Raw genomic sequence first — 24,135 nt, forward strand, 5'->3', positions numbered from 1 at the left:
CACACTGGATTGTACACAAAGGAAATAAAGCCGGGCCATGAAACATGTTTCAATCCACTCCATCCTGTGATAAGAATGGGATATAACAGATGTATCAGCATTCCCGGGCTACAGTAACCCCATATGTCTCATTTAGGTATGTGATGTGATACCAAAAACACCACACCTCCCTCACCGAGTAACTACTGGAATTGAAGCATAAACTCATGACCCTGCAGCCACAAGCTGAGCACTTTATCACTGAGCCATCTGGTCTCATGTAATGTTTCATCTAAAAAAAATAAAATTTACACTAAAAATCTTCCATTCTTAAACCTGAAAAATTCCAAAATCTGAAGTGTCTGATCCCGAGGTTTCTGGATAAGAAATTGTGAACCTGTAGTAGATTGGATGCTGCTGTGTGACCTGACTTGGAGCAAGAAGTATCAGATGAGTGGAGGGAGAAAGGCAGTCATTGTATTTCTATATAATAGTAGAAAGTTATATGAATGTGTTTAAAAGTTAAAGAGGGACAAGTGTGCTTAATGTGCAAGGAAAAGTTTATTGTGCAAGAGTCTTGACCAAGAGATTGAGTGAGGTGAAGATCAGTAAGGAAAAGAGAGAGTGTTTAAACAAAGCATGAGGGAAATGCAAGAATAAATAGGGATAAGTGCTACTGCTTTCATTTGATTGGACATGCTCATCATTTATGAGTATAGAGTTTTATTTCCACCTGTATCTGACACTGGCATGCAATGATTCCCTCAACAACTATTTTTATAAGAAGAAACAAAAGACATTCAAGTTGGATGAGGACCTGCAGCCTCTGTATTTCCCTCTTCCTTTGACTTGAACTCTTTTAAGAAGGAGGTTTCAAGATGGTTATCTGCTAATTTTGAATAATCCTTCTGGCCTTCTCTTTGGGGACTGGCACCAGCAGTAGACTTTTTTTTCTTTTTATTATTCAGTTTTTTTATTATCCTATGTCAGTGTCCCTCTTACATAAAGAAAATTAAAAAAATATTGATGATTTTATTTTATATATGTATGGTGTCTTCACTGACTCTTGAATATAATATGGGACCATTATAATCATCATCATCATCATCACCATTGTCACTGCATCTATAATTCCACTTCAGAACAAAGCCTCCTGCCAGCCTTCTTCATTCAACTCTCTCAACTCCCCATCTATATCAGACCATCCATCTAGTTCTCTCTCTGAGTTGCCTTTCTTTATGGCAACCTAGAGGTCTGTTCTTTTACTTTGCAGGACGCACTGCTCTGCATTTAGCTGCATTATGGGGCCATGAAGAAACTGTAGCAGTCCTCTCCCAAGTCACTCCAGTCACTGTCTTGGATCATGATGGTAGAACACCAATGCATGTTGCAAGTGAGGCTGGCCAAGTAGGAGTGCTGAAGCAAATGAACAGTCTTGGCTGGTCCTACCATTCAGAAGACAAGGAGGGACGAACACTACTTCACTGGGCTGTGTATGGGAGAGAACTGGACACTGTGCGGCATCTGGTGCTTGTTGCTCGCCTCGACCCGCTGAAAAAGGATGTAGAGGGAAACAGTCCTCTGATGTGGTCTGTATTGTTTGGCTACCATACAATAGAGAATTGGCTCATCAAACAAAGTGGCATTTTATCCCTTAACATCAGTCAAACATTGGAACTTATGGTTAGTATTTTATTTATGCTCTTCAGTAAGGGACTAGGATGAAAGTATGTGACAGTATGTTTATACGTTTTACTTCAAAATGGTGGGAGAGAGAGAGAGAGAGAGAGAGAGAGAGAGAGAGAGAGAGAGAGAGAGAGAGAGAGAGAGAGATAGTACTTGCCAAAAACTATTATTCTCTCTCTCTCTCTCTCTCTCTCTCTCTCTCTCTCTCTCTCTCTCTCTCTCTCTCTCTCTCTCTCTCTCTCTCTCTCTCCATGAATGAATATATAAATAAGTGAATAGATCAATGAATAGATAAATGAATAGATTTTAACTATGTGCTGGTTAATGGTGCTGGCTCTTCTGAACATTTTGCCATATACTTGTTGCTCAATGCAGTGTTGAGTCCCTTAACCCCATTCTCTGCAGCATGGGTCAAAAACGACCCACCCTAGCTGATTTTTTTCCAAATAAAACAAAATTTTAAACAGATGGTAGTTTTAGGAAATTATTTTTACTTTGGCATTCAAAATATGATAAGGAATGACCATGTAAGAAAAAAACCAACAAAATCATTCTAATCTGTGATATTTTATTCTTTTCTTTTGATTGCTCACGAAACAATATGACAACAGATGAATGCCAACGATCAACGAGTTCACTGGCGATGGCCACTCCCTTGTCAGACATACAATCAATTCCGCGTGTATATTTGTGTTTGTCTGTGTGTTTGTGATATTTTTAGTGTAGTTATTATTTTCTTTCCTGTGGTATTTCATGTAAAAATATAAGAACACATGACTCATAAGTGAGGGTTGCTGATTGTCCGATCTCGTATAATCAATCACAATCAGGCAGTGTAATCAGTGTGTGTTAGTGTGTGTGTATTCTACTTTCTCTTCTGCAGTATCTCAGGATAAAACTATAAAGACATAATGTGAGTGCTAAGTAAATGCAGTAGCTGAGTTCAGTCCAGTGATGACATGATATGTGAAATTAAAACTCAAACAAAAGTTGTGCTAATTTCATCTGATATGCAAGGTGGAGCATAGTTGTAATGTATGAAATTTCACACTCTTGCTGTCATCACCTTTCTTGTTCTCAGTGTGGCCATAGAGAGAGAGAGAGAGAGAGGGGGGACGAAAAAAGAAAACTGACTGACAACGGTGGGATCACAATGACTGAGAGAGAGAGAGAGAGAGAGAGAGAGAGAGAGAGAGAGAGAGAGAGAGAGAGAGGAGCCAGGCAGCAGCCAGTCAAGAGTTAGCTGCTTGTGGCGTCACTTGCAACTTTTCAAAAATATGTAGACGTAACTGCCACTGACTGGGTGCACCTACTGGGTGCATGACTGCTAGTGCTTAGTGCTCAGTGACAGTGAACTTTACAGATACAACCCCTGACTTTACAGATGACCCTGACGAAGATTTGGCAGATGTGACTGGTAATGAAGCTGGTCTTACCATGGAGTTTGAAAGTGATGAGGAATTGGACAGTGACATAGATAATGAAAAGCGGCTCCCATGGAGAAATAGTAAGACGTTAGTTAGGAACAGGTTAGTTAATTCCTTGACTAGTTGTTTAGATGAAAGTAAATATGATAATTATGCATTACCAGGTCAGCTATGGGAATATAAATTCACAGTAGAAAAACCCCGGAGAAAGTCTGATGTTGAGAAATCCATAATATGGACCAATCATATGGAAGATAGACCAACTGCAAACATATCTAGTGTTATAGAATGTTTGATGGGAGGCACAAGGTCATTAAATTTAGAAGAAAGTGGCTTGGGACTTGTTCATAACATCTGATACGATTTCTAATATTATGCACAATAATAATCAGAAAATTGAAAGTATAATCGCAGAAATTTCTCAGAGGTCAGGGTTCCTCAGTCTCAGGTCAAGGTTCCTCAGTCTCAGGTCAGGGTTCCTAGTGAACGGACGTGTTTTAGTGAGCAGTAACCTGACGCTACTATAGCTGGCTAGTGTAGACATAGCACCTTGTGTTGCTGAGTTGTCTGGTTTTGTTAGTTCTGTTCTCGAGGCCTTTGTTGTGAAGGTCTCAGAGGTGGAGGCTGAGTTCCATTGGAGGTGCAGGCTGAGTTTCGTGAGAGGATCTCAGACCTGCAGGCTGAGTTCTGTGAGAGGATCTCAGCACCTGTGGGAGGGTCATACTATACCGTCACCCTAACTAGTAAGGTGACGGAGGAGCAGTGGTCGGTTGTGTGCAGGGGAGCCAAGAGGCTGAAGGTCCTCAGGGCGCCTTGCGTGGAGATGAAGAATCCCTTCAGTGTGCTTGTACGCCTGGGATGGGGTGCATTTATCATGCCAGGGTGTTCGGGTTTTGGCTGGAACACTTGGGCGGGAGGTAACTGCACTCCAGAGCTTTTTTTGTTAGTCAGGAGGGAAGAAGGGCTTGTGAGGTCAAAACAAAGGACAAATTAGTTAAATCTAGAAAGGTAACTAGCTCAGGGAAGGTTAGAAATAACTTAAGTGTTTACTACACAAATTGTAGAAGTATTTTGAATAAAATAGACTTGCTTAGAGGAATAGCATGTGTAGAGAACTTTGATATCATTGCTTTAACAGAAATTTGGTTAGATATATCAGGAAAAGTATTTAATCCAGTGGTTAAGATAGATGGTTATACACTGTTCTATAAAGATAAGAAAAACAGGAGAGGAGGAGGCATTGTGTTATACATTAGGGATACATTACAGTGTTGTATTAACAGTAGAATAAAAGCAGATAGTAAAACAGAGTTGATATGGGTAGATATTAAGGAAAGACCATAGTCAGTAGTACTAGGAGTAGTGTACAGGCCACCGAACAGTACAAACCACACCTCACTGTGGCAGGAAATAAATGGAGCAGGCAGGTACAGTCAGGTATGTGTGGTAGGAGGTTTTAATTTTAGGAATATTGACTGGAGCCTGACGGTGGGTAACAAGGATGCAGAGAAATTTCTGAAGGTAATTCAGGATAATTTTTTAAAACAGGTAGTCGTAGAACCCACAAGTGGGAGCGGTATTCTAGATTTAATTCTTACTAACAGGGAGGAAGCAGTCACACAGGCAGAGGTTGGAGGACAGCTAGGTAACAGTGACCATTGGGAAATAGGTACAATTTAAAATGGGAAGAAACTTTTAGAAGTAAAAACACTAGTAAAATACCTAACTTTAGGAGAACAGATTTTGAGGAATTAAAAAAGTACCTCCAAGGAGTTGACTGGCAACAGATGCAGGGTGAGGTCATGTCCAGGACAGAGTGGAGAGAGATAAGGCAGGATGAGAGAGGTGAGGTGAGCGTGAGGGTGTAGGACAAGAGGGATGATGTGTCTGGAAGGGGTGGAGGAGAGAGAGAGGGTGGAAATAGGTGTGAGTATGTTGGATTGTCAGTTCATGCTGAAATGGGAGAGTTGATGTCAAGGCGAGTAGATGAGGGAGTGGAGAGGATAGAAGGGGCTGAGATGTGGGGATTAGGTGAAGTAAATGTAGATGAGTTGTATAAATATTTCATAGATAAATTGCATACAGGTCAGTTAGCAAACATCCTGTATAGTACAATAAGATCACAGAAAAATTACCCTCAATGGATGACTGCTAGATAAAAAAAATTATATATGGTGGAAGAGAAGTATATATAAGAGATTAAGGGCAGGTGAAGAAGTTTTAAGGCCACAGTATAATGAATTAGTTAGAACAGTCAGGAGGTTAATGAGGAAATCTATGGGTAATTATGAATTAAAGGTAGCTAGCCTGGTGAAGGCAGACCCCAAGGGATTTTATCAGGTATACAGGATGAAGAATAAGGATACTATAGGTCCATTAAAGGCAGCAGATAGGGAGCTGGTTAGTTCTGAGGAGGATATTAGTAAAATTCTGAATGAGTATTTTTTAACTGTCTTCACCCAGGAAAACATACAGGATATGCCAAATAGTGAACAGATGTTTAGAGCAGATGAGAATGAGAAGCTGACAGATATTTCCATAACTAAGGAGATAGTGGAACAGGAGATAGATATGCTGAGAAAGTTCAAGACACCAGGACCAGATGAAATATATCCCAGAGTACTTAAGGAATGCAAAGAGGTTATTAGTGACCTGTTAGTTTCTGTCTTTAGGAAATCACTTGAGTCAGGTGAGGTACCAGTAATGTGGAAGCAGGCTAATGTAGCACCCATCTTTAAGAAAGGAGATAAAACTTTAGCGTCTAATTATAAACCTGTCAGCTTAACTTCAGTTGTGGGTAAAATATTGGAGTCAATAATAGTGAGGAACATTAGGGAACATTTAGACAAGCATAACTTGATAAATCAGTCACAGCATGGCTTCATGAAGGGGGAAGTCTTGCCTGACAAACTTGTTAAGTTTTTACAGTAAAGTGTACGAGGCAGTAGATAATGGTGATAGTTATGACATCATATATCGGGACTTTAGTAAAGCATTTGACAAGGTACCCCATCAAAGGCTCCTGAGAAATGATAGGGCACACGGGATAGATGGGAGGGTGTTAAGCTGGATAAGGTTATGGCTAAACAACAGGAGACAAAGAGCAGTAATAAACGGCTCTAAATCTGAGTAGGGTCATGTAATTAGTGGGGTGCCACAGGGATCAGTATTGGGACCATTGTTGTTTTTAATATATGTCAATGATTTGGATAGTGTAATTAGTAGTGATGTTTGTAAATCTGCAGATGACACAAAGATAGGTAGATTAATTAGGTTAGAATTGGATGTCATTGCCTCGCAGGCAGATTTAGATAGGATGAATGAGTGGACGGACAGGTGGCAAATGCAGTTTAATATCAACAAATGCAAAGTACTCAGCGTAGGTAGAGGAAACCCACACAATAGGTACACATTAAACAACGAAACTCTGGTAGGTACAAGGTACAAGAAAGATTTAGGAGTTATAGTTAGCTCTGAACTCTGTCTAGGAAAACAATACATAGAGGACAGAAACAGGGCAAATAAGGTATTAGGATTAATTTTTAGGAGTGTTAAATGTAGAAGGCCCGAAGTAATATTGAAGTTATACTTGGTGCTGGTCAGCCTCATCTAGACTACTCTGTGCAGTTCTGGTCCCCACATTATGGGAAAGATATAGGTCTATTAGAATCAGTACAGAGGAGAATGACTAAAAGGATACAGGGAATAAGGAGTATTCCTTAAAAGGTGAGATTGAAGCTGTTAGATTTACATTCTTTAGAGACATAGGTTAAGAGGGGACCTGATAGAAGTGTTTAAGTGGTATAAGGGTTATAACAAGGGGGATGTAAGCAAATTTCTTAGGATCAGCAACCAGGATAGAATAAGGAATAATGGGTTCAAGCTTGAAAAATTTAGGTTTAGGAAAGAGACAGAAAGAAATTGGTTCTCAAATAGAGTGGTAGATGAGTGGAACAGACTCAGTAGTCATGTTGTTAGTGCTAGGACATTAGGGAGCTTTAAGAGCAGATTAGACAGGTTTATGGATGGGGATGATAGGTGGAAATAGGTAGGTATATTTCATACACGGACTGCCATGTGTAAGCCTGGTCACTTCTTGCAACTTCCCTTACTTCTTATCTTCTTATGTTCTTAGATAATGATAAATTCTCATCACACATCAAGATAACAGATTGCATTGAAATGAGAAGTTTTTTGGTTTGTTGTATGCATGTAGTTTTTAGACCAAAAGAAATATATTTATAATAGACTTTTCATAGAAGAATTTGGTCACCCTGTATTTGGTGGAGTAATGTCTGTGAATAGATTGGGATTTTTACATGCAAACCTAACTTTTGACAATGATACCAGACATCAAAGATGGTTACATGACTGGTTTGCTGCAGTCAGGGATCTTTTTGAAAAATTTAATGACTATGCTTGTTCAGTATTGAGCCAGGTGATTTCTTGACCATTGGTGAAACCTTATATTCTTGTAGAAATCAAATAGGATTCAGGCAGTACAACAAGAGCAAACCTAAACGGTATGGCCTGTTGTACAAATCTGTGAACTCAGTAAGGATTCCATTCACCTTTAGGACAATAGTATACTCAGGTAAACCTTCTGGAGAGTCTGGACCCCAGTACATCTGTGGCTCACTTTCAACAGTGAAGTCAGATACAAGAATTTGTAGACCCTAGGGGTAGGGTAATAAATCTAGACAGACTGTATTCCAGCCTAGAGTTGTTAGAGTGGCTTCAAACAAGATATTTCTGCTGTAGGTACTATAGATTTTATGAGGAAAGGCATACCACAAGAGATAAAGGCAATCACTGGAAGATAAACAATGTCATATCAGGTGTACTGGAATAAAGATAATGAGGAAATGACTAAATTCTTATGTAGTACCACCAAAAGTAAAGTAAGAAAAATGTATTGCTTCTGGGTAGTCTCCTCTATGATATTAGGAGTTACCAAAGATGATTGTTACTGCCTAAGGGGGCAGCACTCAGAATGTTAAATTAGACCCATACGTTGACTCGATTACATTTTATTCAGTCAAACCTGGAAATGTATTCCCTGTCAGTTACATAGTTCACATAATATAGTATTCTCATGCCTCCCCAGACGGAGATATCGGAAAGAACCTTCAGCTCCTCAATGGATTGGACCCTTCCTCCCCTCCCACCTTCCCATCAAAGGGAGGTGGCAGTTACTTAAGTATATCATAATAAGCATATCCTAAATAAACAGAATGTTATGGTATAAGTACATATAACAGAGGCGAAGGTCCTGCTTACAAGGGAACAGACAGGGTTCTGCCCTTTCAGGGCTTCAACTCCCTTTGGGTGGTGTGATAAGTCAGCAGAAAGGATGCCTGGTGTTTACAAGATGTGATATGAAGGGACCTGTGTCAGCATTAAGCCTTTCCCTCTACTCCTTCCACTACCTTCCTTAACGTCTTTCTCTCTCTCTCTCTCTCTCTCTCTCTCTCTCTCTCTCTCTCTCTCTCTCTCTCTCTCTCTCTCTCTCTCTCTCTCTCTCTCTCTCTCTCACGATATCATAATTAATACTATCTATAGTGTATCATCAACTTAAATGGTTCAAGTGCATGTGCATGTGTGGGTATGTGTGTGCATGTCAATGTAGCAATAACACTCCCCCTGTTGAGCTCTGCTCAAAAAATCAAGTGCTTCTGATCAAAGCATGATAGATGAGCCTATGCAGTTCCTTCTAGCTGGCACAATTTGGTCACTCTCTGTACCAATATGGAGTCTTTTGTCTTGACCCTTGCTCTCCGAACCACTCCATTGTTGCTGGGGATGGCTTCCAGTACCCTGCCTAATTTCCACAGGTTTTGTAGGAATTGCTCCCCCAACGTACAATAACTATGTCCCTGGCTTGTAGGTCACATGCATTAGAGAGATGGTGCTACTGCCGAAGCATTGGAAGATATTCTCTTGTCCATCTCTTCCAGAACTGGTCTGTGATGAATTGTGCATGCTTCCATCTTTGCCTGTATGTTTCCACAATGGAATAGTTACCTCCAGTGGAGGGCATATCAGGACAAGTTCTAAGTAGATGGCAGGGTGTAAGGGTTTCTTAGTCATTAACAGCATTGGGAACCAGAGTGATTGGACATTCATTCACGATATCCTCCACTGCGCAAAATATGGTGTGCAGGCGTTCTTCATCAAGGAATTGTATTTTGATCACAGTCTGCAGAACCTTCTCAACCATGTGGCTTTGACGTTCTCATACTCCACCCATATGTGAGGCAGTGGGAGGGTTGAATTCCCAATCTGTGTGTTTTTTGCAGGAGGGCATGTCTAAGCTTATTGTCCTTGGTTCCAGACTTGTACTGTTTCACGCAGTTCTCTGTTTGCCCTTATCACGTTCGTTCCGTTGTGAGACCTGATGCGTCTTGGGGTTCTGTTTTTTGCGGCGAATCTAGTAATAGCATTTATGAAGGAGTCTCCATCTAGTGAAGCCAGCAGCTCCAGATGTGCGGCTTTTGCTGTTAGATAGGTGAACAGACAACCCGATCTCTTTGCCCTGGCTCATCCTTGTTTTATCACAAAAAGGCCAAAACAATCCACCCCATGTAGGTAAAAGGTTTCTCCCCATGGTGAACATGATCTTCACGCAGGTCTGCTTGACATTGGTGCTTGGAACTCAAGTTGACTCTTCGGCATGTTATGCACACTCTGATTGTTCTGTCAATGAGCTGTCAGCACTTTGGGATCTAATATGTTTCTCGTATTGTGGCTAACGTGTACTGTCTTCCCAGGTGTCCCATCTTGGATGTGTGTATCTCTTGGTAACAGTATGGGATTCTTCAGACCTGCATGAAGGGGGGCATGGGATAGATGACCCCCAACTCTAATCAACCCATTTTTTTTTTTTAAAGGCCTTGAATACCTACCCGACCTATCTGAAATCATCAGCAATTAAACCCTCTCACAAAATCCTTACTTGGCACAACATGCCAGGAATTACAGTAAAATCCCTCTCATCCGGCATTCGAGTATCTGGCAGCTTCAAGTATCCGGCACATTTTTCCCCGAGCCATAAAATCAATAAAAAATCAATGTGTACTCATAAAATCGATTAAAATTCCCGCTTTGTCCCCTCGCCACCAGAGCACACTGCTTCGCACCACCCGTGGCCCACTGCACTGTGTTTACTCAGTGACTGTCCTGCGTGTGCACTATTTATCGCCTGACGCCTTCATCATGCCTAAAGTTGTAGAAAAGAGGAAGCGTGTTGTGCTTACACTTAAGCAGCTGATCAGATCAGCTGCTGATTAAGATCAGCTGATCTTTGTTATGGTAAGATGCATGAGTGTAGGGTGGTGATTGTGGACATAATTTCACTTCTATTCAAGTATCCGGCAATATTCAGGTATGCAGCATGTCGGCGGTCCCGTTGATGCCGAATAAGAGGGATTTTACTGTACCTCAGTGCCAGATCAGTGTTGGGGTAGAAAACACAAATACTCTATATATAATAACAGAATATATTAATAATAATGTTAACTTACAAATAAATTGAGGTAGTACACATCAAATGAAATTGGGGAACAAAGTTCTACCCTAGACCAACCGAGGATAATTCTCACACTCAATTACCATATGTTTCTCTCTTTACCCTCTTTATATTGCCTCCCTTATTGCTTAAAGGTTGTACACATCAATATATGACATTTCTGTCACTCACAAAGCACTAAAACTCTTTTTACTCTTTCACAGGCCACTGGAATATTATCCCTAGCTGTAGGAATTTCCCTAAATGCCATCACCACGTCACTAAATAACAATTCCCATATTTTACCTCCTCAAACCTCACAAGACATCACCACCATCACCATAGTTCACCTATAGTGCCATAACACCATCTCCAAAGACACCAATAACGCCACAACACCACCACAACCCCAACCACAAAATGGCTGCCTCTCAGTCCTGACGCTGCCCCTGAGCTTTATGTCACCGACAACTCACCAACTAAATTTCAGCGAACAAGAGCTCTTGGTATCACAAAAGACTCACCAACCTGATCCTGAAGATCAGGGTTATACCACCACATCGCTAATACCTCCACACACCCACTCAATTACCTCAATATCACCCAAATTTATCCTGTGAGAATGCCACCCCTCTGTTCCCCTGCAAGGCCTTTCTGTGATCTGAAGAATTTCCTGATTTAGGTATGAGAGGCAGACATGTATTGCCTCTCACCTCAACACATCCACCTCAAATACATCTTTTCCTTTACATATACATACATATAAAGAACTTAAAAAATTATGAAGAGAATAATACTACATAACATAAAATGAGTAAATAAGCCTTATACCAACTTATAACTAAGAATAAAAGTATTTTTAGAGGGAAAAACGGAACATGAGGGACAGTAAGAAAACATGTTCCTTTTCAGGGTAAACTCAGCCAATAACATGACACAGGTGTATTTCCTCCACTTGGGTTGGTAGACCAGGTCGTGGGGCGCTGGTGTCTGTGACAGGTGTTCCAGGGTTGGCTTCTGGCGGCATTGTTATCAACATTCCTGGAGCCACCCCAACTGTCAACAATGCAGTGATGTCTGCTGACTCTGACTCCCCCTCGTGCGGGAGCCTGGATACAAAGGGTGGTGTGATAGCAACAGGTGATTGTGTTGCAAGTGAGGCCTGCAGTTGTCCAGAATTGCTGATCACTGTTGATCCCGACTCCCACTGGTGAGATGGCTCTGGTTTAGAGGGGGTGCATAATGAGGAAGTCTCTTTGTTTGAAGTGTCACCCCTATTTTGTGTGGGGACCTTTGGTGTTTGATTTGCTGTTGTTTGAAAGCTTGTCATTATTTGTGCGAGTTGCTGATTTGTTGTCGCCTGTTGAGTTATCACTTGTGTGAGGTGTACCAGCATCTTACCTACCCTCTCTATCGTCATGCCTCTCTCTGGCTGCAATGGGGTAACGGCGTCCGTGTTTTCAGTCTCCTGGACTGAAGTACTGTCACCAGACCTACCATTTTCACTTATGAGCAGCGCAATTGTTGCTACAAGATCTGACTTGCACTGCAATGTGGAAATGTAGTATGAATGTCACTGTACGTGTTCTCATATACCATACTACAGGGATGTTCTTTTACCAATGATACTTTACTACAGAAGTGTTCTTGTACCAATGGCACAGTACCAAAGAAGTGTTCTTGTACCTGCTCTCGTGCCCATGCTCTTGAATCTTCTGAGTTTTCCACCATCTGGGTACGACTACAGAGTTACTTTCAAACTAAATTTATCTGTGCTGTATACCTCTCACCTAACTCCTCTGACTATAAGAAATTCTTTGACTACTTAATTTCCAAAGAGGAGCACATTCTGACCCTCTTCCCTTTTGCAGAGATCTCCATTCTTGGAGACTTCAATGTTCACCACCAGCTTTGGCTTTCCTCTTCCTTCACTGACCATATTGGTGAACTAGCCTACAACTTTGCTGTCCTCCACAACCTACCCATATTCCTGACCGTCTTGGAGATACGCCCAACATTCTTGACCTTTTCCTGACCTCTAATCCTTCTGCTTATGCTGTCATCCTTTCTTCTCTGTTGGGCTCCTCCGATCACAATCTCATATCTGTATCTTGTCCTATCGCTCCAATCCCTCCTCAGGATCCCCCTAAGCGAAGGTGCCTCTGGCATTTTGCCTCTGCTAGTTGGGGGGACCTGAGGAGGTATTTTGCTGATTTTCCTTGAAATGACTACTGCTTACGTGTCAGGGATCTGTCTTTTTGTGCTGAGTGCATAACAGAGGTGATAGTGTCTGGCATGGAGGCGTACATTCCTCACTATTTTTCTCGTCCTAAACCTTCTAAACCTTGGTTTAACACAGCTTGTTCTCATGCTATACATGATAGAGAGATGGCCCACAAAAGGTACTTAAGCCTTCCATCACCAGAATCTCATGCACTTTATATTTCTGCCCAGAACCATGCCAAGTCTGTTCTCCAACTAGCCAAAAACTCCTTCATTAACAGAAAGTGTCAAAACCTTTCAAGATCTAACTCCCCTCATGACTTCTGGCATCTAGCCAAAAATATCTCCAATAACTTTGCTTCTTCTTTTTTCCCTCCTCTATTTCAACCAGATGGCACCACTGCTATCACATCTATTTCTTTGCTCAAAACTTTGCTAAAAATTTTACCTTGGGCGATTCTGGGCTTGTTCCTCCGTCTCCTCCACCCTCTGACTACTTCATGCCACCTATTAAAATTCTTTGCAATGATGTTTTCCATGCCCTCGCTGGCCTAAACCCTCGGAAGGCTTATGGACCTGATGGGGTCCCTCCTATTGTTCTCCGAAACTGTGCTTCCATGCTTGCACCTTGCCTAGTCAAACTCTTTCAGCTCTGTCTGTCAACATCTACCTTTCCTTCTTGCTGGAAGTTTGCGTACATTCAGCCTGTTCCTAAAAAGGGTGACCGTTCTAATACCTCAAACTACCATCCTATTGCTTTAATTTCCTGCCTGTCTAAAGTTTTTGAATCTATCCTCAACAGGAAGATTCTTAAACATCTATCACTTCACAACCTTCTATCTGATCGCCAGTATGGGTTCCATCAAGGCCGCTGGTGATCTTCTGGCTTTCCTTACTGATTCTTGGTCATCTTCTTTTAGAGATTTTGGTGAAACTTTTGCTGTTACCTTGGACATATCAAAAGCTTTTGATAGAGTCTGGCACAAAGCTTTGATTTCCAAACTACCCTCCTACGTATTCTCTCCTCTCTGTAAGTTCATCTCAAGTTTCCTTTCTGACCATTCTATTGCTGCTGTGGTAGATGGTCACTGCTCTTCTCCTAAATCTATTAACAGTGGTGTTCCTCAGGGTTCATCCTGTCACCCACTCTCTTCTTATTATTCAATAATGATCTTCTAAACCAAACTTCTTGTCCTATCCACTCCTACGCTGATGATACCACCCTGCACTTTTCCACGTCTTTTCATAGACATCCAACCCTTCAGGAGGTAAACATTTCATGCAGGGAAGCCACAGAACACTTGACTTTTGATCTTTCTAAAATTTCTGATTGGGGCAGAGCAAACTTGGTATTGTTCAATGCCTCAAAAACTCAATTCCTCCATCTATCAACTCGACACAGCCTTCCAGACAACTATCTCCTCTTCTTCAATGACACTCAACTGTCCCCTTCTTCTACACTGAACATCCTCTGTCTGTCCTTTACTTATAATCTGAACTGGAAACTTCACATCTCATCTCTAGCTAAAACAGCTTCTATGAAGTTAGGCGTTCTGAGATGTCTCTGTCAGTTTTTCTCAGCCCCCGAGCTGCTAACTCTGTATGGAGTATGCTTCACATGTCTGGGGGGTTCCACTCATACTGCTCTTCTAGACAGGGTGGAATCAAAAGCTTTTCGTCTCATCAACTCCTCTCCTCTAACTGACTGTCTTCAGCCTCTCTCTCACCGCTGCAATGTTGCATCTCTAGCTGTCTTCTACTGCTATTTTCATGCTAACTGCTCTTCTGATCTTGCTAACTGCATGCCTCCCCTCCTCCCGCAGCCTCACTGCACAAGACTTTCTTCTTTCTCACCCCTATTCTGCCCACCTCTAGTGCAAGAGTTAACCAGTATTCTCAATCATTCATCCCTTTCTCTGGTAAACTCTGGAACTCCCTGCCTGCTTCTGTATTTCCACCTTCCTATGACTTGAATTCCTTCAAGAGGGAGGTTTCAAGACACTTATTCATCAATTTTTGAATACTGCTTTGACCTTTTTATGGGACTGGCATTTCAGTGGGCATTTTTTTTTATTGGATTTTTGTTGCCCTTGGCCAGTGTCCTTCCTACATAAAAAAAAAAAAAAGCGACACTGGGTCACCAATGACAATGTACCACAGAAGTGTTCTTGTACTGGTGACACAGTACCACACCAATGCCAATGGATCACCAATGACACTACCACACCTCACCAATGCCATCGGATCACCAATGACTGTACCACACCACACCAATGCCACTGGGTCACCAATGACACTGTACTATACCACACTAATTCCACCGGATCACCAGTGACACTGTACCTCACCATACCAATGCCACCAGATCACCTATGACACTGTACCACACCACATCAATGCCACCGGATCACCAATGACACTGTACTACATCACACCAATGCCACCTGATCACCAGTGACACTGTTCCTCACCACACCAATGCCACCTGATCACCAATGACACTGTACCACAGAAGTACTTGAATGGCCTGGAGGTATAAACACACACACACACACACACACACACACACACACACACACACACACACACACACACACACACACACACACACACACACACACACTCACACAAATGTTACCACATGCATACAATACACACACACATGCATGCACTTGGATTTCATCAGCCAGCCAGGCGAGCTGTTTTTCCTGCAACAGAGAATGCATGTACACACACACGCACTCTTTCTCTGGCTGTCACCATCCCCGGATACAGGGTGTCCTCCCTCTGCCTGCTTGCCCAGCACCTGAGAGGCTGGGGCCAAACACACACACATATGCATGCACTCACTCCAGTGTAGCCACAGTTGTCGGTTGTCTCAGATGTCCCATGCTGCTCTCTCACTCACGCAGTGGCAGCAGAGATGAAGGTGTAGCACAGCAGGGCCAAGAAATACGTTTAACTGTTACTGCCTGAGGGGGCAGCACTCAGAATGATGTTAAATTAGACCCATACGTTGATTCGATTACATTTTATTTGGTCAAACCTGGAAATATATTCCCTTTCAGCTACGGGGTTCACGTAATATAGTATTCTCGCACCTTCCCAGACGGAGATACAGGAGAGAACCCTGGGCTCCTCAGTGGATTGGACCCTTCCTTCCCTCCCACCTTCCCATCAAAGGGAGGTGGCAGTTACTTAAGTATATCATAATAAGCATATCCTAATCAATAAACAGCATATTATGATATAGGTACATATAACACTTACGTATTCTGGGTTGTGGAGAGGCAGAGAGGAGATGTGAAGGTCCTGCCTACAAAGGAACAGACAGGGTTCTGCCCTTTCGGGGCTTCAACTCCCTCTGGGTGGTGTGATAGGTCAGCAGAAAGGATGCCCGGTGTTTACAAGATATGATATGAAGGGACCTGTGTCAGCATTAAGCCTTTCCCTCCACTCCTTCCACTACCTTTCTTATCATCTCTCTCTCTCTCTCTCTCTCTCTCTCTCTCTCTCTCTCTCTCTCTCTCTCTCTCTCTCTCTCTCTCTCTCTCTCTCTCTCTCTCTCTCTCTCTCTCTCTCTCTCTCTCTCTCTCAACATCATAATACTGCCCATGATATATCATCCCCTTAAATGGTTCAAGTGCATGTGCATGTGTGGGTACGCTTGTGCATGTTACTACAGCAATAACAATGAAGGTGTAAGAAAGCCAGCCATAAATAAGTTGTATGATTTTACTAAGGGAGGAACTGACATAATAGATCAGAGAATAAATTTCTATACTGTGCACACAAAATTTTGCAGTTGGGCAGTGAATGCCCTAGCATACATTCTCAACATTTGCCAGAGTAAATTCACAGACAATTTATTAAATTAAAGCTAATGTTGACCCTAGAAAATGTACATCACTTACATAAGGCTGGAATTTAGTGAAGGCATTATGTAATCCCCAAATTGAAATGGAAATTTAAGGTTTGTACTTTTGTGAGAAATACAGTGGCTAAGATGGACTTGATGTTAGACATGGTAGAAGTCAGGTAGTGGAAGCCACAGCAGAAGTAACACATGATAATAAAAAAGAACAGGTGTCATGTTTGTCTAGATATGGCTTATGGTCCAGATTTCAGCAAGAATCTATCAAAAGTAAGGAAAACTATTAATCAGTGTCAAGTTTGTCACAAACAATCATGTGATCAACATGTAAAGAAAATTTGTGTAAAATGCCATGGTAACAGACCCAATCAGTAAGAATTCTGCCTTCAGTACTGAAAAGAATTATGCTCTTTTAGGACAAGTGCCTACATAAGATGTGATTATGCTTGTACACAACTTTCTATGCAGAAAATGACCAATTTACAAGTATCTATTAGAATAATCTCTCTCTCTCTCTCTCTCTCTCTCTCTCTCTCTCTCTCTCTTTCTCTCTCTTTCTCTCTCTCTCTCTCTCTCTCTCTCTCTCTCTCTCTCTCTCTCTCTCTCTCTCTCTCTCTCTCTCTCTCTATATATATATATATATATATATATATATATATATATCACTTAGGTAAAAGTATACTTATAACAGATTTATCTACTGACAAAAGGCTATTAGATTGCAATACCATATGGATATATTATACAGGTAATAATTGTAAAGGTTTTATTATAGTATATTGCTGAGAAGGGCATGTGGTATGTAGGGTAAGCTTGTCCCCATACAATAGAACTTCTGAACTCCATCTGCCACTGCTAGTAACTTTGTGGTGATGTTCAGTTTCCACTAAGAAAGTTACCCAAATAGGAAAAATCTGTGATATCCCCACAGTTACCCGACTATTAGTCAGGTAACTGTGAATCAGGTCTTATTCACCGAGTTTTCCCCTTACAGCCACCTGTCCTCTGCACTCTTTTCTAATCTGGGGATGGAATTCCTAGTCAGAGATAATGTACATGTGTTTGCTACCCGTTTCCTTGTGTGCAGAACTAATGGTTTTGCCCTTGCTGACATTGACTGACATCTGACTCACTGACCAATCATGGTTTTAGGGAGAGGCATTTCTGAGCATTGAATAATTCAGTAATGAATTCTGCTAACAAGGTGATGCTTGTGCATTTGGAAAAGAACACTACTATGTGCAGCATTATACCTAGGGAAGCTGATGCAATCACTGGATCCTACAGTGGATGAAGAATCGAGTCTCCCATCCCTACATCTACCCACAAACAGTTGCCATTCACCTTATTGTAATCACAGCAAACTGAGCAGCTCAGTTGTCCAGCTTATCATAGACAGGCACTACAATAATTAGATTCTCCAAAACCCTAAGGTTTATTTTATTGATAAATTCATAAGTAAATGTAAAAAGTCTGATAGTAATGTGTGTCTTTGTGTGTGTGTGTGTGTGTGTGTGTGTACACCTAGGTATCTAGAAATTAATTCCTGGTTGTCATTGTTCATGTCTGAATAAAGAATACATTCACTCTGTACTGTCATCTGATTGGTGTATATTTCACTAAGGAAGGGGAAATAAGTATTATGTAACAAAGATTAAAGAGACATTAGTGATAATTATGTTCTTCAGTGTCTTACTGATGATCACATCACAGTAATGGTAAAAGGGATCGAGTCCTTGCAGAGTAATTTACCCATCATTATAGTCATTTAGTTAAAATATACCCTAATAAATAAATTTTAAAGAAGAGAAAGCTCCTCATCAGATGACACAAATAATAGGATTGTGTGCAGATTGTATGTATGAGAAGTAGACCCCATCTCTGTCTTACTTTCCCCTCAAATTTCATGTTGTCTTTGCCAAAAAGCATGGTACCATTTCCCTTTTCCAGTCAGCTTCAGCTGGGTGAATAAGGGGTTGGGAGGAGCCTTCTTTTGTACTATCCTGTCTCTCTCACTAATAGTACAAGTAGCATAGTTACCCAAACAGCCTAGTAAGGACGTAGGGGGTCTGTTGCTGTTTGGATTTCATTTGTATTCCTTTGTGTGTGTTTGTGTGTGTATATATATATATATATATATAATATATATATATATATATATATATATATATATATATATATATATATATATATATATATATATATATATATATATATATATATATATATATATATTATGCTATGCAGAGAGAGAGAGAGAGAGAGAGAGAGAGAGAGGAGGACTTCCATTTCAAAAATTTATTTTGATATATATATTTACCTTCATATCACAATAATTCTGCAAAGTTGTAGAATCAATCACTAGCTTTATCATCCCATATCAATTTCAATTGTTTTTCTTTACAGTCACCAATAATTAATGAAGTACATGAGACTTACCGTAGGTCATTTGAAATGTGCTTCGGATTTTATTAAGCAAATCACCTTTGCTAGAAGGGAGCTTTCACATGAGATACACTTTGCCGCTTCACGCCACAAGACTTTAAAGAGTATGACCAACCACATGAAAGTAACTGAACATTTTGCACTGCTAGAAATATGTAAGCCACAAGATGCTACAGAGCGTAGGGTGGGAGAGGCGGGCATGTGAAAGCTCCCTTCTAGCAGAGGTGATTTGCTTTATAAAATCCGAAGCACATTTCAACTGACCTACGGTAAATCTCATGTACTTCATGAATTTTACATCAGCAAATCACACCTCTGCTAGAGGTCGCTTCCCCATGAGGTTTTGAAACCATGTGGGTGTCGTACTGTAGACATGCAGTAACCAAACTGCAATATAATAAGAAATTTACGCAGCCATGGACCAGGTGACAAGAGACAACATCTATGCAAACAAAATGAACAGACTATTGAAGGACAGCATCTTGGAAAAGATCGTGACTTGGGACAATCTCCTTGTCATAGAATTTGGCAAAAGTGGCAGCCCTGGACCACCCAGCCCTTGCCATGATGTGTCCAATCAGTAGAGCCATGGCTTTGGCTTTTGATGCAGCTGCAGGCCGAACACTGCCCACTGAATACTAGCTGGAGTCTATGCCCGACAGAGAGAGCACTATTCAAATCCATCTTGCAACAGTGTCCCTTGTTACATGCTTGTGGGGCTTGATAAAACTTAGGAGTAACTTCCCATTCTCCTGATTTGCAGAATTTCTGAACTCCTCTGTCCTAGCAATATACATTTTCAGAGTTTCACACACACACAATCTAATGTCTGTAGAATATGCTTTAAAGGTCACAAACTGCACATTGAACTTTGGCCTGCACTGTGTAATAGTTTTCCCTAACCAAACACAAACAGAATCCTGCCCAAAACTAATATTCCTCAGCAACAAACAGTGCAAAGTTTGTATTCTGGCAGCCTGCATAAGTGCCATCAACATCACAAGCTTCAGTGTTAAGTCCTTTAAAGAGAGGGAGGACAAAGCATGGCATGCAGATGCTGTAGCACCTGCTGAACATCCCAAGTTCTTGTATACCTAGGGACAGACGGCCTCAAGTTAAAAACTCCCCTTAAGAACCTGGTGACAAGAGGATGGCTTCCTGCACTGCAACCATCCACAGTAATTCCCAGGGAGGAAAGTGCACCCCTGGCAGTGTTGATTGAAGTATAACCAACACCTCTGTGGAAAGTGACAGACAGAAAATTCACAACATCAGTTACAGTGGGAGCAAAGGGATCGATGTTCCGGCTACTACAAAACTGTAGCCACCTGTTGACATGTGGCTGGTACTGCCTTGCAGTCGCAAGTCTCCAGGAGGCAAGGATGATGTCCATACCTGCCTGAGAAATGCCCCTGTCTTGAAGACGTTGCCAGATAAGAGGCAAGCCATCAGTTGGGTGTGTCGGAGAATAGGGTGTTCCTCCTCCATTGATGGGTGATGCAAGATGTGTGCCCCCCTCGGAATCAGCCATGGTTCCTTGACCAGCAAAGTGAGTAGAGTCCCCATCCAGGGCTGGGATGGCCAGAGAGGCAACACCATCCACCCCTTCACTGACTCTGCTCGAATTTTCTGTAGGCACCTGGCAATCAGAGCAAAGGGTGGGAAAAGGTAGATTAGTTCAAACTGTGACCAGCAGATGGAAAAGGCATCAAAATGTTCTGCATCTGGGTCAGGTTTCCAGGAGCAGAAATGAGTCACTTGAGCATTCAGTCTAGAAGCAAAGAGATCAATGCTCGGAACCCCAAATACTTTGGAAAGGGCCCTAAAGAGTTCTTCATTCAATTTCCACTCATGCCTGTCATTGAATGTCTGAGATGCAGTGTCTGCCATGAGATTGACTTTACCCGGTACATGAGAGCAGGTAAGCCAGGTATCATTCACTACACACCATTCTCAAAGGTCACGGCAAATGTCATTACATAGTGAGGACCGTGTGCCGCCCATTTCATTGACATAGTTCACCGCTGTCATGTTATCACAAAACACCCGAACATGTCGTCCTTTGAGAAGAGGTGCAAATGAGCACACTACCAGGAAGATGGCTATGAGTTCCTTTGCGTTGATGTGCAAGACAGATTCTGATAATGACCATCTCCCATTAAATTTTGTTGATTGAGGTGGCCACCCCAACCTAAATTCGATGCATCAGTATACAGTTCCAATTCTGTAACCTTCCGAAAAATCTGTCTGTTTTGCAATGCAATGTGAGATACCCACCAAAGCAAGTCCAATCTCATCACATGAATGACCACCATCACTTGTCAAAGTTACCTTTTGTGTCTTTTAACGCAGCAATCTTAGCACATTCTAACCACCTGTAATGCAGTTTCCCCATCTCTGCTGCTGGAACGGCTGCAACTAATAGCCCAACAACTCTGGCCACATTCCGAATTTTGGCTCTGTCACTATGTAACAATTCCTCACAGCACTGTAGTATCTTGTGTATCCTACGATCAGGTAATGTTACTGTCATAGTCTCAGAATCTATAATGTTCCCCAAATACTCCAAGTGCTTAGTGGGAACCAAGACAGATTTGCCTTCGTTAATACAGAAACCTAACTTCTTGAGCAAGTCAACAGTGGCACGCACACTCTCACAACATCCATCAAAAGTGCTGTGACAAATAAGAGTATCATCAATGAAACTTGTGATGATATGTCCCTTCTCTCTAAGTACAGCAAAAACAGGTTTCATTAATTTAGTGAACAGACGGGGACCATCCGCAACCCCATTAGGGAGACACGTGAATTGATAAATTTTTCCTTGCCACTTGAAACACAAAAAACATTGTTGCTCCTCAGCTATCTTAACAGAATAATAGGTGTGCCGCAGATCGACAGAGGCCATGAAGACACTGCTGTTAACAAGTTGAATCACCTGCTCAAAATTTTCCATCTTGAAGTGTTTGTAATCTAAAAATTCATTAAATTTTGCCAGGTTAAGGATCATCCTAAACCCACCATCCTTCTTCCATCTTAAGAAAATGGGGGAAAGAATTTGCCCCTCCTGTCTCTGGGTCTCCTTGATAACCCCCAGACCCAAAAGCTGTACAATTTCCTGGCAAACAATTTCCTTTTCCTCGACATTAAACACATACTCAACTTCTTCAGCAAATAAGGGACCAATGTTAGCAACATCAATATCTAAATGGTAATGCTGAACAATATCTAAAATATTTGGATCACTGGTAATGGCATGCCACTCATGTACAAAATTGTGAATTCTGCCAGCTTGAAAAGGATGACTCACCTCAATTACTGCTGGGGATTGAGACCCCGGCCTCAGGAGTTTTTTGTCTCAGGACCCTGCCGTGAGAAGGATTGCCGGTGCTCACTCTGGGGACCATGCGTGCATTGGCCATATGGATGAAACCTGGACATAAAACCCCTGTATGGCAGTTTCCCAGAAGAGCCCCTAAACTTGCCAGGACCAAACTTCGAGGTAGAGAGCAGTTTCCTTGGAGCAATCTCACTCCTTAACTTCTCAGACTCCTCAATATGCTTGGCCAAGAGTGAGACATCATCCCCAAACAGAAGACTAGTCATGGGCACCTTGTCTGAACAGAGGTGAGCATACTTCTGGTTAATTTCGCGCTTGAGATGAACCAGCGAGCCAGGTTGTTCTTGTGATTAACATGACCCGGGAGTCCCAGGGCGCCGTTAAGCATGCCCACTTCCTGGGCAACATCTGGTTGGCCAGTCTGGGCGATCTTGTCAAGCACTGTGAGTGACTTAGTCAAAATTGTGGCAGCCTTAATAATGTCTTTTCCAACATCCTTCAAACGGAAGTCTGCCTTCTTGGCATCAGTCTTCAGTGCATCTAAAACTTGCGAGTTGCAATCCATGGGCGCTAAGGTATGACAGTTGTCTGGCCTCTTGGCTGCAGCATCCTCCAAAATCTCCTTATACTCCTCCTCTCGCAAGCCGTGAGCAAATACGTGGTTAACCATATCAGCAACATGCTGGTCAATACCATCAGACACCTCATCCACAGGACCGTAAGCCCGAGCACACTGCAAGAGAACACTGTCAGGCTGCCCGTCATCCTGCGAGACACAATCATCACTGGAAAGGTAATGCTCAGCTGGAGTAAACCCAGAAAAATCCCGTGGATGCGCCCGAGGGAGGCACCACACGGCCAGCAGGGCCAACGTTTACATCAGCGGCCACCGTGGTGTCATCAGCCCCCCGACTGGGGCCTAAGTTTCTTTCCTCCTTCAATTTCTCCGTATCACTACGTAAAGCAGCCAAAGTGTCCGTCACCATGTGCCAGGGCGGCGCAGATGCCTCATCCCGTGAGGTAGAGGGCAAGGAACATGTGTGCTGGGAAGCAGAGTCACCACCATCACCAGAGATGTGACCTTGGGGCCTTTTGTTTTCGCCTTGAAGAGCCTCCCACTTAGAAGGGCTGCTCCTGGAGCTAGTCCTATGAGAGGATCCTTTCCTCACATGCCTGGCATGTTCAGAATCGCCCTCCTTACTTGACCTCCGTTTGCTGGTGGAACTGCCTGGGACATCCGACATGGCGGCGGCGACAGCAAGGCGGCGGTGCAGCTCAGTGTGAGAGTTGTCAGTTCCACAAGTGCATCAACAAAGCACCTCCCTCCCCGCTCCTAAACGGATCACGGGTGGTGTTGCAGCCAGCCCCAAACTGGGTCACAGGCTGTAGCAAAGCCTTTCCGCTCCAGAAGGATCACGGGAAGAAGGCTGCCAAACTCGCAGCTACTGAAAACCGTCTGGACGGCACGAAGGAAGCACAGCAACTGGTGGCGTGAAGCGGCAAAGCATATCTCATGGGGAAGCGACCTCTAGCAGAGGTGTGATTTGCTGACGTAAAATTGCTTTTGGACTATCATTTTGTTGTTGCCTATTTTGCATTAAAATTTGACCTCTATATAAAACCACTTTCAAAAGGGCGGAGGTTGGGGAAAGTG

General features: G+C 42.3%; 1 protein-coding gene across 3 annotated transcripts in view; it reads left to right on the forward strand.

The window, feature by feature from the left end:
• Positions 1–24,135, forward strand: part of LOC135115183 (ankyrin-1-like) — a 123,579-nt gene that overhangs the window by 47,400 nt on the left and 52,044 nt on the right. For all 3 annotated transcript variants that reach the window (XM_064031686.1, XM_064031688.1, XM_064031687.1), the window contains one exon: positions 1,253–1,662. In XM_064031686.1, coding sequence (XP_063887756.1) covers positions 1,253–1,662 — 410 coding nt within the window. The remainder of the gene's footprint in view (positions 1–1,252; positions 1,663–24,135) is intronic.

Source organism: Scylla paramamosain, chromosome 29 (genome assembly GCF_035594125.1).
Source record: "Scylla paramamosain isolate STU-SP2022 chromosome 29, ASM3559412v1, whole genome shotgun sequence".
Classification (NCBI taxonomy): Eukaryota; Metazoa; Arthropoda; class Malacostraca; order Decapoda; family Portunidae; genus Scylla; species Scylla paramamosain.